The sequence below is a fragment of the Eublepharis macularius genome, chromosome 4 (genome assembly GCF_028583425.1).
Source record: "Eublepharis macularius isolate TG4126 chromosome 4, MPM_Emac_v1.0, whole genome shotgun sequence".
NCBI lineage: Eukaryota > Metazoa > Chordata > Lepidosauria > Squamata > Eublepharidae > Eublepharis > Eublepharis macularius.
Window position 1 is genome coordinate 64,548,766 of NC_072793.1, and position 16,161 is coordinate 64,564,926.

General features: G+C 38.3%; 1 protein-coding gene across 2 annotated transcripts in view; it reads left to right on the forward strand.

The window, feature by feature from the left end:
- Nucleotides 1-16,161, forward strand: part of DPYSL3 (dihydropyrimidinase like 3) — a 102,652-nt gene that overhangs the window by 32,592 nt on the left and 53,899 nt on the right. Inside the window, exon 1 of one of the 2 annotated variants that reach the window (XM_054976202.1) lies at nucleotides 14,449-14,747. The exons of the other annotated variant lie outside the window; for it this stretch is intronic. Within the exon in view, the coding sequence (XP_054832177.1) occupies nucleotides 14,706-14,747 (42 nt within the window). The 5' untranslated portion in view covers nucleotides 14,449-14,705. Of the gene's footprint in view, nucleotides 1-14,448; nucleotides 14,748-16,161 lie in introns of those variants that run through there. 2 annotated transcript variants of the gene reach the window in all.

Sequence of the window (16,161 nt, forward strand, 5' to 3'; positions counted from 1 at the left end):
ACTGTGAAGATCGACTCATCAGAAAGTTGTGTACTCCTCTGGAAACTCAAGAGAAAACCACCTAAAGATACCTGAACCGACTTTTAGATTTATGAGTCAAGTAATTTGATATGGTAAGAAACAATGCCTGTAGATGGGAGCAAATTGCCACATTTAGGAAAGATAGAGGCTTGCTTTTTTTTTTTTTTTTTGCTTAAGGAGAGATTATCTGCTGTCATTTATGTACTGGAGGGTGAAACATGTCAACTGAAAATGTTCTTGAAAATTCAAGTGGACTGAAGAGCCTAAATAAGCCACTTTTTCAGAGGTCTCCAGCTGAAGAAAATCAGGAGGATTTTACTCCAAACAAATAAATTGCCTATCACCAGTTTTGCAAAATGCTATGTTGTGGAATGGTGGAGAAAGTGACTTACAGTGGATGATGATGAAAATGTGATAGACAGTTCTGAAACTCTAGTTAAGATAGATAGTCCTTTGAATTCCTCTTTAACCCAACATACATGTAATACATGTATCACCAATTGTGGTGATACGAAATGGTAGACTACCAAGCTGGTTACAATATTTTTGTGTTAAATAGAAGAAAAATTGGATTGCAGAATCAATATTACATGTGAGGAAAGATCAGTAAAGTAGGCTGCAGAAATTCAATAATGTATGCTGCTAGTTAATCCTGCTTGAAAGTTCCGTCTCTCCCCCCACCCCCCCAGCCTGGCCTCCCACCCTGCCGCCAGACTGTGGTTCATTTGTCAGAAAGGTGAAGGAGAGAGAAGCATTGTGTTTGTGAGCCCCACACTCATTATTTAAGTGGTTTGCTTTTGCTGGTTCTTATTGTGTGAATAAAGTCCATACATTTGTTTTGGTCACCATGCTATATTTTTGGGATTGTAGGGTGCTCTCCCTCCAGGGGGATTCTCTTAGACTCAGGGACAAAAATTAATGAAAGCCAAGGTCTGTGAATATTCTAATGGCACAGATGTAGAATATCTAAAGGCAAAGATTAAAGTTGAAAATTGCACAAAGCTTTCCTTTCAGTCAAAAACAGAATATCAGTTTAAATTTTAGACCAAGTCATTTTGCTTACACATATTATGTGTTCATATTGAATCAAAATGTTTGGACAGAATGTTCTTTCCTCAATTTTTTTTTTAAAATAAACTTTTAATTAACTTTAAAAACAACATACAATGCGTAAACAGGAAAACAAATCACACAATATTAAAGTCAACTATAATACAAGAAAAAACAGATAGCTTATAATATACTACCAGTTTTCAAATATAATATTAACAAAGGAAAAAGAAAACTTTCCTCAATTTTGGTGGTTGTTAGTAAATTGGAAGTATAAGAACACACAAATTGTTCACAGAAGTAATGATGTGTTTGAGATAAATCATTAGTACTTGAAGTTGAGGATGCAGAAACACATGATAGAATGTTCTAGAATCTTAAAATATTGAAAAAACTTATCAGCAGTGGCTAGGAGAGTCTTTTTTATTAGCCAAGGTTGATATAATGGCTATGACCCTTCCCAGATTAATCTGATGGCCTCAATAAGGGCTAAATTAAACATTATGACTGCCACAAACTGGGTCAGGTTTCTGTAATTCATTTCACAGATAGATATGACACTGAGGAGCTAACATTCCCAAGTGCTCTGGGGATGGATTAGGCTTGGATTGCGGCGTGGGGAATGGAGAAGCTCCAGCCTTCCCGCGATGCCATTTTTCTGAGCCCAAACAGCCACAGGAGCCCTTTCTGCCCCACTGTAGGACTTCATATGGTTCCCCACAGCAGGGCAAAAAGGCTCCCTCTGCTGCTGTTTCAGCTTAGGAAGACAGTGCAGAGGGACGATTGAAGCTTCCTCCCCCTGTGCCATGCTGCCGAACTAAATTGGGCCCTGGAATGCTTGGGAATAGTTAGTTCCCTTATGTCACTTTTGTATGTAAAATGAATTGGACTACCCTGACCCACCCGACTCATGGCAGATGTTACAAATAACTAGACATGATTTGGTGACTTTTGGATGAGACTGTTGTCTCATGGAGCTGCTTTTAAATAGTTTGTGGAAACCTCAGTTTGTCTAAAATACAGGTGTCCTGTACAGTATGTGAGACTAATCATGAGGTTTGTATTATATTATTCTTGATTCAATTGCATTGACTGCAAATTTGTTTTTAGGCCTAATTCAAAGTACTAGTTTGATAATATCTTAGAAGCATCCGAGAGATAGGAAAACATAAAAGTTAGGTAGAAAACAAATTCTATAGCAAACAAAAAGGTGTATTATATGGACAGTAATAGTCTCATACAGTCATAACAGGTGGCATGCGTGAATATTAAGTTAAACTGAGTAATAGTGAAAACACTGAACTCTTTAATAAGACTTTTTCTGTGTGAGAAAAGACTTGTCTTAAAAAGCATTTTATTCATTATAAAAGAGAAAATATTTCACAGGATTTCTTTTAGTTCTCCCCCCCCCCCCCCCCGGTCTTGGGACAATTTCCCAATTTTTCCACTGGAAACACTGAGAAAATCCTCAGACTTTTCCATGCTATACATATGAAATGAGTGTAATATGTTTCAAGGCTCCCTCACTTGTTTGCTTTACAAAAACCAAGACTTGGAAGGTTGGGCAATATTGTCGTAGATGCTTAGCAACCTTCCCAGTGGCTACTCGGATCTCAGAACATAGTCCCAGTGGACATTCTTTTCTTGAAGCCACATGTGTTGTTTCTATTATTTTGGAGAGTTTGGAATCTCATTATTTTTTTTAATTCAGATTTTTCTGCAAACCTGGGGCTTCTTTGGTTTGTAGAGAAACCCTTCTTGTTGGTCTCTGGCTCCATTTTGCAGATTTTTTGATGCATACTCTATAGCCTAGTTCAAATTAAATATATGACAAAGACCTTTAAGAGGAGACTGGATAAGTTTATTGAGCATCTTTTACTGTAGAAGAGTCCATTATGCTTTCTGGAAATGAACCAGTGGTAAACATTGAATTCTATGGTGATATTTTAGAGTTGTGGAACTTTCAATAAACTGACTACAGATCATGCATTTGAGCAAGCAATAAAACATTCATAAAAAATTGGTGGAGGTGACATGAGTACAAAGACAGAAGCTGTTTTTTCAGTAGTGCGTTATATGTCACATGAGATTTAACATGTTTATTGTGTTGGAAAGCTGTTAATGGATGAAACACTATTTTTATCAAGCAAAAACAGAATGGATAAAGATAAATGGAATATTCAAAGAACTATTGTGATTATCTTGAAAACTCTTTAATATATACACAGACGGAAGAAAAAATTCATAAGTTTTTCAGATACTTTATGGCATTCTCCTAAGTTAGTTCAGATTTGTTGCATATCTTGCAAGTACAACACATTGATTTAATACTTGAAAAAGCAAACACAATTCCTTTTTGAGCCTATCTTCCAAACACCTCTGAACACTTTGAGTGTATTCTCTGCTGCTGCTATTCATTAATTTTTTTCCTGAGGCTACTTTTTAAAAAAATGGTATTGAATCTGCCCTTCAGCCCTTGAAGTATGATGTGTTGTTAGCTCCTGGCTCCCTCTACAGCTATCTTAGAAGTGCAGCACCAGTCAGTTACTTGATCTCAGGTTCAGTACTAATGATAACAGCTGACAGTGTGATGTATTGCAAGAAACAAGATGGTGTGAATACTCCACTTGTAAGCCCCTTTTAAATCAAATACTTTCTTGTGTTTGTTTGTTTACAAAATTAAACAATTGAAAACATTGGGGAGGGAGGAGAGATCACTGAGGGAATGCCAGACAAAAAAGAAAAGTCTTTATACATTGGTAGAAGATGGCAACAGAAGGAGACCAGCAAATCTCCCTAGGAGAGAGTTCCAGAGTTTTGGTGTAACTTCTGAGAAGGCCTTTTTCTGGGTTGCCACCTGCCTAAACTCGGAAGGCAGAGGCACCCAACATAGGACCTCCAAAGATGACTTCTTTATGTTCATAAAGGAGTAGACGGTCCCTTAGATATGTTGGTCCCAAACCATATAGGGATTTAAATGTCAACACCAGACTTTGATTTGTGCCTGGAAACAGATTGGGACTCAGTGTAGATGAGCTAAGACTGGAGCGATATGTTCCCTGCGACTCACTCCAGTCAGCAACCTGAATGCAGCACAAGCTGAAGTTTCCAAACATTTTTCAAGGGCAGCCCCCTGTGAAGTGCATTGTAATAATCTAATTTAGATGTAACCAGAACATGTATTACAGTGGCCAGCTTTTCTGCCTGGGAAAAGCCGCAGCTGGTTAACCAGCTGGCTAACCACCCATCCAGTATGGGTGACACCTTAAATCCTGTGTCAGACCTTCTGCTCACCTCACTAGTAGCACTTCTGTCTTGTTGGAATGAAGCTTCATTTTGGTAGCCCGCATACACTCCAAAACTGTCCCCAGGCACCAGTTTAGGATTTCTACAGCCTCCCTGGGATCACCTGGAAGTACGTGATAGAGCTGACTGTCACTTGCATATTGTTGACAACCCAGCTCAGTTCTCCAAATGACCTCAGTCAGCAGTTTCATGTAGATGGGGGAGAGGATGTAACCTTGTAGGACACCACAGACAAAGGCCAATTTGTAATTGAAATGCCATTTCACCTTAGGTGCTAAAACCCATGCAACCCTTGCCTTGTAAATTATAAATAATAATAACAACCATTTATTTAGTGTATTACAAGTATTTCACAGTTTTCACTTGCATATGTCACTAATCAGTACAGCAGGCCTTTGAGATAGACCTAGAGTTCCCAGGAGCCCACCAATGGTGGGCAAACTCCTGGGAGTTTGTCCCGTTGCCTGCTGATTCACTAGTTACCGGTGAGAGGAAGCAAACTGATCACATTATCAGAAGCAACTGATTTGCATCTACTCCACCCTCCCCATACCACCGGTCTGTCCAGTTTCTTCATACCCTCCATGCATCTGATGAAGAGAATTGTGGTTCTCGAAAGCTTATGCTACTATAAAGTTAGTCTTAAAGTAGCTACTGGACTCCATTCCAAGACTGGAAACCAGACTTCTAAAACACTTGAATGGTAGAGATCTGAGTCAAAATGAATAATTTGGTCAGTGATTTTTTCCATAAAGTAATGATCCTGGATTTTCCTGTGCCATTGGGAGATTGACAGGGGCTTCAGATCTTTCTTTTTGACTTAGAATTTTTTAAATTTAAACTATAACATAATAACTATGAAGGATAAATATAGAGATAAGAAAAAACACAACATTCTAAACAGAAGATACACTAACATTACATAAAAGTATATAGATAGATAGATAGATAGATAGATAGATAGATAGATAGATAGATAGATAGATAGATAGATAGATAGATAGATAGATAGATAGATAGATAGATAGATAGATAGATAAAAAAAGACTCTAAAATTACTCTACAAGTTGAGTTCCAATTGTCTCCGCAACAAATATGTATCATTTCTAGAGTCTCACTTATTCTAAGTTAATCATAAGAGCCCTCTTTTTTATATTGTTCATGTTTCTTAATCCATAAATCCAGATGTCATCAAATCCTTGTTATCTATTTCATGTAAAAAGTCTACGAACGGTTTCCATTCAGTCAAGAAGTTAACTGATGTCCTTTCTCTAATCAATGAAGTAAGTTTTGCCGTTGACGCAAACTCCAAAACTTTTGTCCACCATTCCTCCACTGTAGGCAATGTTGGAGTTTTCCACTTTTGTGCATAAAGTACTCTTGCTGCCGTAATTAAGTATAAAAACAAAGTTCCAAAGCTTTTTTCCAATTGGCTGTCCATTATTCCCAACAGAAAAGTCTCTGGTTTCAGCTGAATTTTAATCTTCAAAGTCTTCTGAATCGATGATTGTATCTGCAGCCAGAAACTTTGCTTTCTTACATGTCCACCACATATGAAAAACTGTCCCTTCTTGTTTAGCACATTTCTAACATACATCAAAGCACCCTTATACATTCTAGCCAATTTTTCTGGAGTCAGATACCAACGATACATCATTTTGTAAAAATTTTCTTTAATACTAGCGCTTAATGTAAATTTCAACCCCCTTGTCCACATATTTTCCCATTGCTCCATTCATATATGTCCACATTTTTTTGCCCATTTAATCATACATTTCTTTACTTGCTCTTCTTCTGTCTCAAACCTCAACAAAAGTGTATACATTTTAGAAATAACATGTTCATCATTTGTACAAAGGACAATTTCAAATTCAGTTTTAGATTGCTCAAAGAATATGTTGCTTTTTCTCTTGATTCTTCAGTTGAGCATTACGTTGGATTAGATAACCTTTAATAAATGTTTTACTTGCATCCCAGACCATTCTCATGTCTGTACCTTTGTTTATTTTACAGACTTTAATAGTCCCTTCATTTTGTAACACAGCTTCATTTAATCTCCACCTAAAGGTATCCCGTTTCCCCCTATAAGTCAAAGATACTCTCTTACATTACCATTTTTCTGTCTCCACAAATCAATCAAACCCAGATTGTCCATTAAATCAAAGAAAGCTTTAGGGAGTTTACCCTGGTTCATCTTAGTATGTTTCTCAGAGTATCTATCTATCTTTGGATCAATCACTCCATTTCAGTCCCCCATCAAACAACAATTTTCATATGCTAAATCTGTTAGACAGTCCCCATTTTTTTTAAAATAAAATCCAGTTCCATTCTCATTTCTACTGCCACATATCTTCCATGCTCATCACTCAATATCAGTTTAGGCTTTTAAGTGTGGTTTGATGTACAAAGCAATTCCATTCTTCTTTTTGGTGTCTGCTGCTATAAATTCTTCACCCAGTACTTTATAGTTCAGAAATGTTATATCTTTTTTTCTAATAGGAGTTTCTTGTAAACAGATTAAATCATAGTTTAGGTTCATTAAGTAATGAAAAATTTTATTCCTTTTTTGGACTGAATTTGCTCCATTAATGTTCCATGTTAAACTTTTGTAATCCATAGTTCCATGAGATTTTTAAAATTAATAAAATGGGGGAAAAACAGAGGGGTATGTATGGGAAGGTAAAAAGCAGAGTAAAATATGAGCCCCCACTTACTCTTCCTCCTTGCTCTGCTCCAATTGTTGCCTTGTTGATGCAGCAGTTGAATTTTTTGTCGGAATGGCATCCACATTTCTGTATTTTTCCAGAAAGTCTCTGGCTTTATGTACCGAGTTCAGCCTAAATCTTTGTCCTTGAAATGTAAAAATCACACCTTCTGGAGTATCCCATCGAAAGCAATATTTTTCTGTTTTAGCTTTTCCACCAGGAAGCTATAATCCTTGAGTTTATGCAAAAATCGGATGGGAATTTCTTTCAAAATAGTAATCTGGGCACCACCGATTGTTAATTTTGTGATATAGCACTGTTGTAAAGTTTGCTCCTTCACTCTTCTTCTTACAAAGTAGACCAGTACATCCCTTGGGAGCCTCCTCATATTAGCAAATTTAGAGTTAATTCTATATATTCAATCAATTTCCATTTGCTTTGCATCCTGGTCCCAATCCAAAAACTCTGCCAAAGCCGCAGTCATTTTGTCTACGATGTCCTCACCATCTTCTTCTGGGATGGATCTAAACCTCAAAGCAAATTCTTTTTCTTGCATTTCTAACAGTGCTAAGCTATCCAATTGTTTTTCGATCTGTATATCATGAGAATCTGCTTTGTTCTCTATTATCCCAACTTTCTCATTGATTTGATTCACTTCTGTAGAAACTTGTTTCATAGATTGGTCCAATTTTTGAACTTGCTCTGTCATTTGATCTCTCAAAGCAACAATCCTTTTGTCCTTTTGTTTCTCAAAGGAGTCCATTTTGCCCCCAAATTCTTCCCCAACTCATCCATTTTATCAGCCATTTGCTAAAAATATTTCTGAAACTGTTCCATTTCTGGAAAATCTAGAGATCCATGGCGAGTTTTTTTTTTGTAGTTATCATACTTTGTAAATATTTCTGTAATTGCCAGAAGGTGCCCCAAGGTGGCAGTGAAAGTCTAAAATTCTCTTGCTAGGATGTTTTCCCCTTCATTATAGCAACAATATCTCTTTCAAGTCCTGTTGCTATAGCAACCAAAGGAAAACAGTGAAAAAGTCCAGTTGTCTCTTATCTTCAGTAGCCAAAACAAACAGAAGTTTCCCAGCGTCACTTTTTCTTTTACTAAACAATACTTTTAGTCGCAAAGGTACTTTCCCCCTAAAAATGTCCAAATCTATATTAATAAATCTTGGAGAAACGTTCAGTATTTAGACTTTTCATTTCCCAGGTCTGTAAATCTTCCAAGAGGTAGGAAAAAGAAAGATGTATTCAAACGTCTTCTATAGTCTCCTGAAAAAGGCTCTCTTGCCCCAAAGGATGTTATCTCATTGTCTTGGAGAAAATCTCTCTTCATTTTAAATTAAATTAGTCTCCTAACATCAAGAAATGAGGAGTGGAAAGCTTAGTGTGCATTAATCAGCTCCAGCACAGCTATGAGTGAAGATAACTCTCCCCGATTCCAACTGCTAAGGCAGGGATCACTGCCAAAACCTCCATCTCCACAATAGAGCCCCCCTGAAAGCAATCTTAGGAATAAAGATGGGATAAACTCATGATCTGTCCTTTGATCCAAGCAGAAAGTCGAGTGGAAAAAACTCCCACTACAGCAAATTAGCTGTGCTGTCTCTCAGCTCATTTGCTAGGCGTCCGCCTTTCTTGACCGCCTCACCAGAACTCCAGGGGCTTCAGATATTTCCAAACAGGAGCAATGGCAGCTTTAGCCACCATCAAAAGAATTGCTAGTAATTACTATTATTTTTTGAGCTTTTTGAAATATCAAAATCCAACCATAAATTACGTAAAACCAATTCTAGCATTGCAGGGATATTGTCCTGTAATCTGCTCTATATGAGATAAAATATTGGACCAAAATTTCTTTATACATGTACATTGCCACCAACAATGTGAATAAGTGCGTAATCCCCCACATAGTTTCCAACAATAGGGAGAAATTGAATTGTTGGTATGGTGTAATCTTTGAGGAGTTAAATACCATCTAGTAAGCAATTTATAGATTGAGTTCTAATATGTTTTTACTAAAATTAACATCAGTGGACAAATGCCTGATCTGTGGAAACATTCCATTATTATTCCCATATTTAAAAAGGGTTCCAGACATGATCCATCCTGTTATCAACCAATCAGCCTTGTTTCTTCTCTAGGAAAGCTATATTCTGCTTACCTATTGAAGAAGCTTTTGGGTTGGATAGAATCAAAAACCTTATTGGGGCACGAACAGATAGGTGGAGTTCTTTGACATATGACCATTACCTAGTTCTTTATCACTTGGCTGAGAAATACCCATCTTTTAAGGGAGGGTGTTTATATGCAGCTTTCATTTACCTTAAGGGGCACTTTGATTCTATAACTTGTCCCAGATTTTGGAACAAACTCAATCAAACTAATATGAATAAAAGACTTCTAGGACTTATTCAGTGATGTGGGTACCAGAGGAACTTAACAAATCCATTTAATTTGGGAAAGGAGGTATGTCAAGGATGTTTGCTAGTGCCTTTTTTTTAATTCAACTTATATTTAAATGATGCAGCAACAGTTTTAGCAATTTTTAGCAATTGCAAAATATGTCTCAGTTCTTTTAGCCTTTGCATCGAAAAAAGATAAGGAATAAGTATTTTTGCTGCTCAAGATTTATGAATCAATGAGCTTCTAGGGGAATAAAAAGAAAGGAAAGGTTAGTTTAGACAGGTTTAAAACAAAAGCGTTACACAGGCTGTGTGTTGGAGGGCAGCAGCAAGCTCATTTTGGCATCAAAACTCAGGTGTATACTTCTGAGGCCCAAGAACAGAAAGGACCCTAGCAAGCAGGTGGAATCCACTGAGACAGAGTATGCAGGAAGGGAAGACAACTTCTGACTCTACAGGGATTGATGAGGGGAGGATTCTTTCTCTGTTCCTTTTGGCTTTCAAGCTTGATTGGAGAATTTCTTTTCTCAGCATATGGGAAAAAAGAGACAGCAAAAGCCCTGGCAAGTGCCCTAGATAGTTCTCTCCTTAACGCCCCCCCCCCCCCTCAAAAAAACTTTTAGAAGAGGAGGATTTAACACAGTCCCTTTTCTCTGGTTAGAGGAGGACTAACCAGAAAGTTACTCCTTACTGCCCTGAACTATCCTTAGGTTGCTAATCTCAGGACTTCCTCCTTGTGACATCCTTCTGTTCCTCCCTGTGTCACACAACTACCCTCTTCTCTCCATCTTGCACCATGGATGCAGGAATTATCTTATTTTCTCTTATACACTCATACCAGCCAGCAAGCTCTCAACACCCATCATATTCTCTCTGCAATTGATGCTACTCTGCTACCTTCCTACTAGTTTATGGAGGTCCAGTTTTTTTAACTAAAACCTCACAAAACAAACATGCAGTTACTTCTGAGCTCAGAGACTTAAGCAGACAAACCGTCAGAACTTCAGCTGCCACTTTTCTCATTGTTCTGTAGCTCTGCCAACTCATTAAGTTTAAGGATGCTAATCACTGCTGTTATGACCCTTACTTTCTTTAGTGTAACAACAACAACAACAACATTCGATTTATATACCACCCTTCAGGACAACTTAATGCCTACTCAGAGCGGTTTACAAAGTATATTATTATTATCCCCACAACAAAACACCCTGTGAGGTGAGTGGGGCTGAGAGAGCTCCAGAGAACTGTGACTAGCCCAAGGCCACCCAGCTGGCTTCAAGTGGAGGAGTGGGAACTAAAACCTGGCTCTCCAGATTAGAGCTCTTAACCACTACACCAAACTGGTGTAGATGGTAGATTTTGTCTTTAATCTTTCCCTTACACACTCTGGGTAGATTGCTGCCACCAGGAATATTATATTCCAAGATATTTTATTTAAGTTTTCCCTTTAGTAACGTGCCTAAGCGTCAGGCTCCTTCGTGGTTCTATGTGGCCCTGAGGATAGGAATGGAATATAGCAATGACAGCTACTCTGGGATATAACAAAAACAAAATAAACTTTTATTTTTTCCCAAGAAGCGTATCGGTTTCATAAAAGTAGTTCTCAGTTCTTAAAGTTACTTCATTTAAACTCATTCACACAGATCTCTTCTAAGGCTTCACACACAGTTAGCCTCTTTCTCTGACTCAATATTTTTCACAGATGTGCTTAAAGTTACTCAGGCAGCACACAGCTAGCCTCTCTTTTCCTCACTAAATATTTTTCACAGAAATGCTTAAACCTGCTCAGGCAGCACACAGCTTGCCTGCTTTCCTCTGACTATTTTTCACAGAAATGCTTAAACTTGCTCAGGCAGCACACAGCTAGCCTTTCTTTCCCTGATTAAATGTTCTTTCACAAACGTCCTCAGTTCAGGTTTCCACACAGGTTATATTTCTCTCAATAATACTTAAACATGCTCAGACAGCACACAGCTAGCCTTTCTTTCCCTGACTGAATGTTCTTTTCCAACTCTCAGTCTGAGACTGCATTCACTCCGCCCACACTCTCAGTCATCAACCAATCATATCACTCATCCCTCTCTTTCACCCCCCCTCTTCACCTTTATCACACTAAGCATTTAAAGACACATGCACACATTTACTTGAAATCATTACAACTGCCTTTCTAGCTATTTTAACAGGTTAGAGCTGTATACCTTTCCAATACTAGCCTTGACTCTATGAAGCTGTCTGTGAGAGCCAAGGGGTCAAAAATCTAATTGCACAGAAACCTTGGGCTCATTTTCTGATTCGGGGTGCATGCGTGAGAAACACCAGATAAAGTAGGTGCTGTGTCCCCCGCCTCCCACTGGGAGGACAAGGGGACCTGGCAACACTAGTTCAAAGACGTGTAGAAGTGAGACAGTTTTAAAGTTTTTGAATGTTATTATAATATAAATTGAATGTTATGTGAATATTCTTGTGTCATATTTCAAAATAAACATTAAGCAGCAGGAATGCGTGTGTGTTAAACTATTACATGGATTTGCTTTGTGCAACTTATTTCAGTAGCTACTTGCTATATGTTTTAATTTGATGATAGCTGTAATGGCAAATAATTTTGCTTACTATAGGCAATCTGAGCACTCTCAATCATTGGTAGGTCACTAGGCTAGATGTTGGATTCAATGAAGGGGTTTTGTGGACAGAGGAATTTCTGCCTTTGGAATTGGATTTCCTCTCCTGCCACCTCTTGCTGTAGCCGATTTTGGGTTGCAGTGGGAAGAGGAACGTTAGAAAGTCATGTTGCATAGGCAGAAGTGTTTCCACAGAAATGCTAGTTCATCCTAGCCTGTGTCTACCTGACTTCAAACCACAAATCTCTTGTTTCAAGCTCTGGATTGCAAAACTCCTATATCAGTAATTATAGTTTTGCCATTTGCACTTGTGGCAGAATACACTGATTACTATTTTATTCCCCAGTTAACATTAGCCCTGTTCACACATTCCAGAGAATGCATGTATGTCCTGCATGTATTTTGTACATCTGTTTATAAGAAACAGCCACTGTGCGTTCACTTTACAAATGAAAACAGTACCTGGATAAATGTGTGGTCTCAAGGATGCTTGCAGCGATACATGTGTTGAATATAACATGAGAATTACTCAACGCACGTGTAAAGAAAACTCAAGTTTACACATTGCATGGATTGTACATGCATTCACTATAACTTGTGAACAAGGTTAGAGAAGATATTTTTATACAAATATATGTTTAGCAAACAGAAGAGATAATCTTCCCTCATGACCCACAAACCCACTTAATTGATTTTAGCCACACTAATCATACTGTAAAAGCTCAGAACAAAAAGAATACTTGATGGAGAACTTCATTTTTGCTTATTTTGTGCTTCCTAGACTTGTTAGGTTTTCAACCTTGTACCTGAAATCTTGGAAGACTAGAAGAAAATGTAGAAAAATATTACTACAGTATATAAAGTCTGGAATTAGGCTTCGGCTTCTGTGTCACTCTCTGGGTTGTATGAAGTACTCACATTGATTCAGGTGATCCCACAGCCCCGGAGGAAGTCGGGACGATGAAATCTGCCATCTAGCTGGTTGCAGCTAGGGCTGTTTCATGTTGGATCCTTTGTGTAACATCTTATGAGGCACCTGAAAGAGAACAGAAGAACATGAGAAGAATTTAAATACTGTCATAAATGGACATATACTTACCGTGCAGTACATACCTGGAGAGTTTGTTTGTTACTGAGAAGACTTTAATGGGACATTGAGTCTGTGTAGAAACTTTTAAATTTGTAGACTTTTGAATGTATTATGTTTAGAAATTATCAAGACTGTATGAATACACTTTCTGTATGACTGTATGATATATTCATGATCATTTTGGTTTGATCACAATATATAGAAATACTTTCTAGTTTCCTGGGTGGGTTTCGACTTCTTTTGCTAGCCTCCAGGTAGTAGCTGAAGATCTCCTGGAATTACAGCTGGTCTCCAGGCCACAGAGATCAGTTCACCTGGAGAAAATGGCTACTTTTGGGGGTGGACTCTATTGAATTATTCCATGACAAGGTCCTTTCCCTCCCCACACCCCACTTTCTCCAGGTTTCTCTAGGTTTCACCCTCCAGATCTCCAGGAATTTCCCAACTTGGAGCTAGCAACCCTATCTGGAATATATGGTTAAAATAGAGCTTTCAAGGAGGACATCATATAGAGTCAATGTGGCATAAGTGTGTTGGGACTAACACTGGGAAAAACTGGGTTCAAATCTCTGCTTGTCATTAAAATTAATGTGTGTTCCTGGGCCAGATATTCTTAGTCTAACCTATCTTGTAGGGATGATATATTAATAAAATGGAGCAAGGGAGAATCATGTGTACTATTCTGCACTTCTTGAAGAAAGAGCAGAATTAAAAATACATTAAATAAATGTATTAAATGCAAGGAAAAAGTAGTTGGAAGGCTTGTTTGACCCAGAATATTTTATTGGGGTCTTAGGCACCACAGTGTGCCTGATCAGTTGCTAATCTTTTAGTTGATAAACATTTTTCTTTTGAATGATGATCTATTGTACAAGGAGAAAGAGCCTTAAAATTCATTCTTGCACAAAGAGATGGAATTTCTCCAGATATTTGTATCATGTGTCCATGGAGATTAATGCAGAAAGCCCGGTCTCCCATTTGCTGTAGATTCCTGGCAATGTATGCTCTGTGAATGCTTCCTTGCTTTGTCTGTGCTAACTGGCTTCAGTTTCTGCAATAGCAGACATTGCTAGGAAAGGGTTTCTGAAGCTTCCCAGTCCCTAGCGGAAAGCTCAGAGCTGGAATTTTTTTCCACTGTTACCCTCTAGTGGCCGTTATGTCTTGTTGCAATGACAGCCTCTTAGAGTGGGTGAGGCAGATGAAGCAAGCACAGAGAAATCAATACACTGAGAAAGCGAGACTGGGAAGAAGGAGAAGGGAGGAGTCGCCTCATCAGCCATTCTTGTCTTACAGGGTCCCCCAGCTGTCATTGGTAAAAGAGGAGGGAGGGAAAGGATTTACTATTGTGTGGAACAGGAGGGAGGGGGAAGACAGAAGGGGAGGGAGAGAGAGAGGAAAAAAGGAAGCACTATTTGTTCCACCTGATCTTGAGCTGCTTTACAATCTGGTGCTGCTTTCACATCGGAGGGTAGGAACCGGCTTTGCTCCTACAGCCACTGCCACACATCATGTCTGGTTACCAAGGAAAGAAGAACATCCCCAGGATAACGGTGAGTGGCTTAACCTCTTCTCCAACACCCCTCCCCCTGCCCCCTTAGCCTTATTTATTTAATTCATGTGAGGCATTTTTTACCCACCTTTCTCTTCCCAGACTTTGTGCATTCTCTTTACTTGTATTGTAACAATTCACTGCACCTCATCTCCGTGTCACTCTGTTTTGCAAGAGCCAATACAGCTTGCTTTAGAGATTTTGGTGTGTGTGTGTGTATGTATACAGATAGTAAAAAGCTGAACAGCTTGCAGCTAGGGAGGGGCACATGCAGAGATGACCTCAAGAGAGAAATCTTGGACTTTTGTAATTGGTACAGTTGACTAGGGTATGGATCTTTCCATGCTCTTGGCTTGTGTTTGCAGTGGCAGTGATAATGGTCTCTGTAATCTTCATTACTCAAACTGTTGCAATAGACTGTTATCTTCTCCATCCAATGGGATGGTGGCTATTGGTCTGTGTCTGTTGTGCATATTGAGGATTTAGTGACATTCTCTTTTACAAACCTGTGTAGTGGGAATAGTAACCTTCCTCCTTGACCAGTTCCAGGATATTTGAGCACGTTTTTACCTGCTATTTTGGGCAGTCTTGTCATTTTGGGAGGAGTTGATCTGACCAATTGGCTTTTAAATGAGACAGTTTTAAAACTATAATAATAATAATAATAATAATAAAATAAGTGTAATAATAATAAGTATAATAATAAGTATATTTCCTCTCCTTTTTTTTAAAAAAAAGCAGAGATACCAGCATGCCCACATTGCCTTCTACATATTTTGGGTGCGTCATCTGTTTTGACTGGGGTAGAGAAAAAGCAGAATTAGTTCCTCTATAAAAATGGAAAGTCAGGCTTACAAACTAGTCAAGGAATTTTTTTTAATATGAAGGGGAAAGTGGCTGATTGACAAAACAGAGAGAATGCTGTGAAAAACAGTATTGTGTGTATTCTTCTTTCTCTGTGCCCTGTGGATGCTTTTTCCAGTGGCTTCATACTCCACCCTGATTTATTGTTGATGCGATGAAATGCTTTTCAGTGAAGGTAGCTACTTGGTCTTCTGTAGGCCTGGGGTTTATTGTGCTAGCTTCAGATGCAAGGAGTGCAGCTGTGCTTTGTTTCCAATGCATTTTAATGAAATCTTTTGTGGGATAGGGTATGCATTGGGGAAATGGGTGGCTACTCCATCTTTGAGGCAAACAAAGGAAACACAACCAGACAGGCAGAAAAAAGAAAACTTGGCAGATACTCTGTTTTCTAAATGTACCTGTTTATGGGTTTTTCCCTAAATATCATCTTGTCTTGTTACCTGTATTTTTTGCCAAAAAGGGTGGATTTTTTAAGTTAATTCTTTTGTTCATTTTAGAGATTTCTTGGATTTAAAACATTTTGATCAAAATGTTACTAACGAATATTTGTC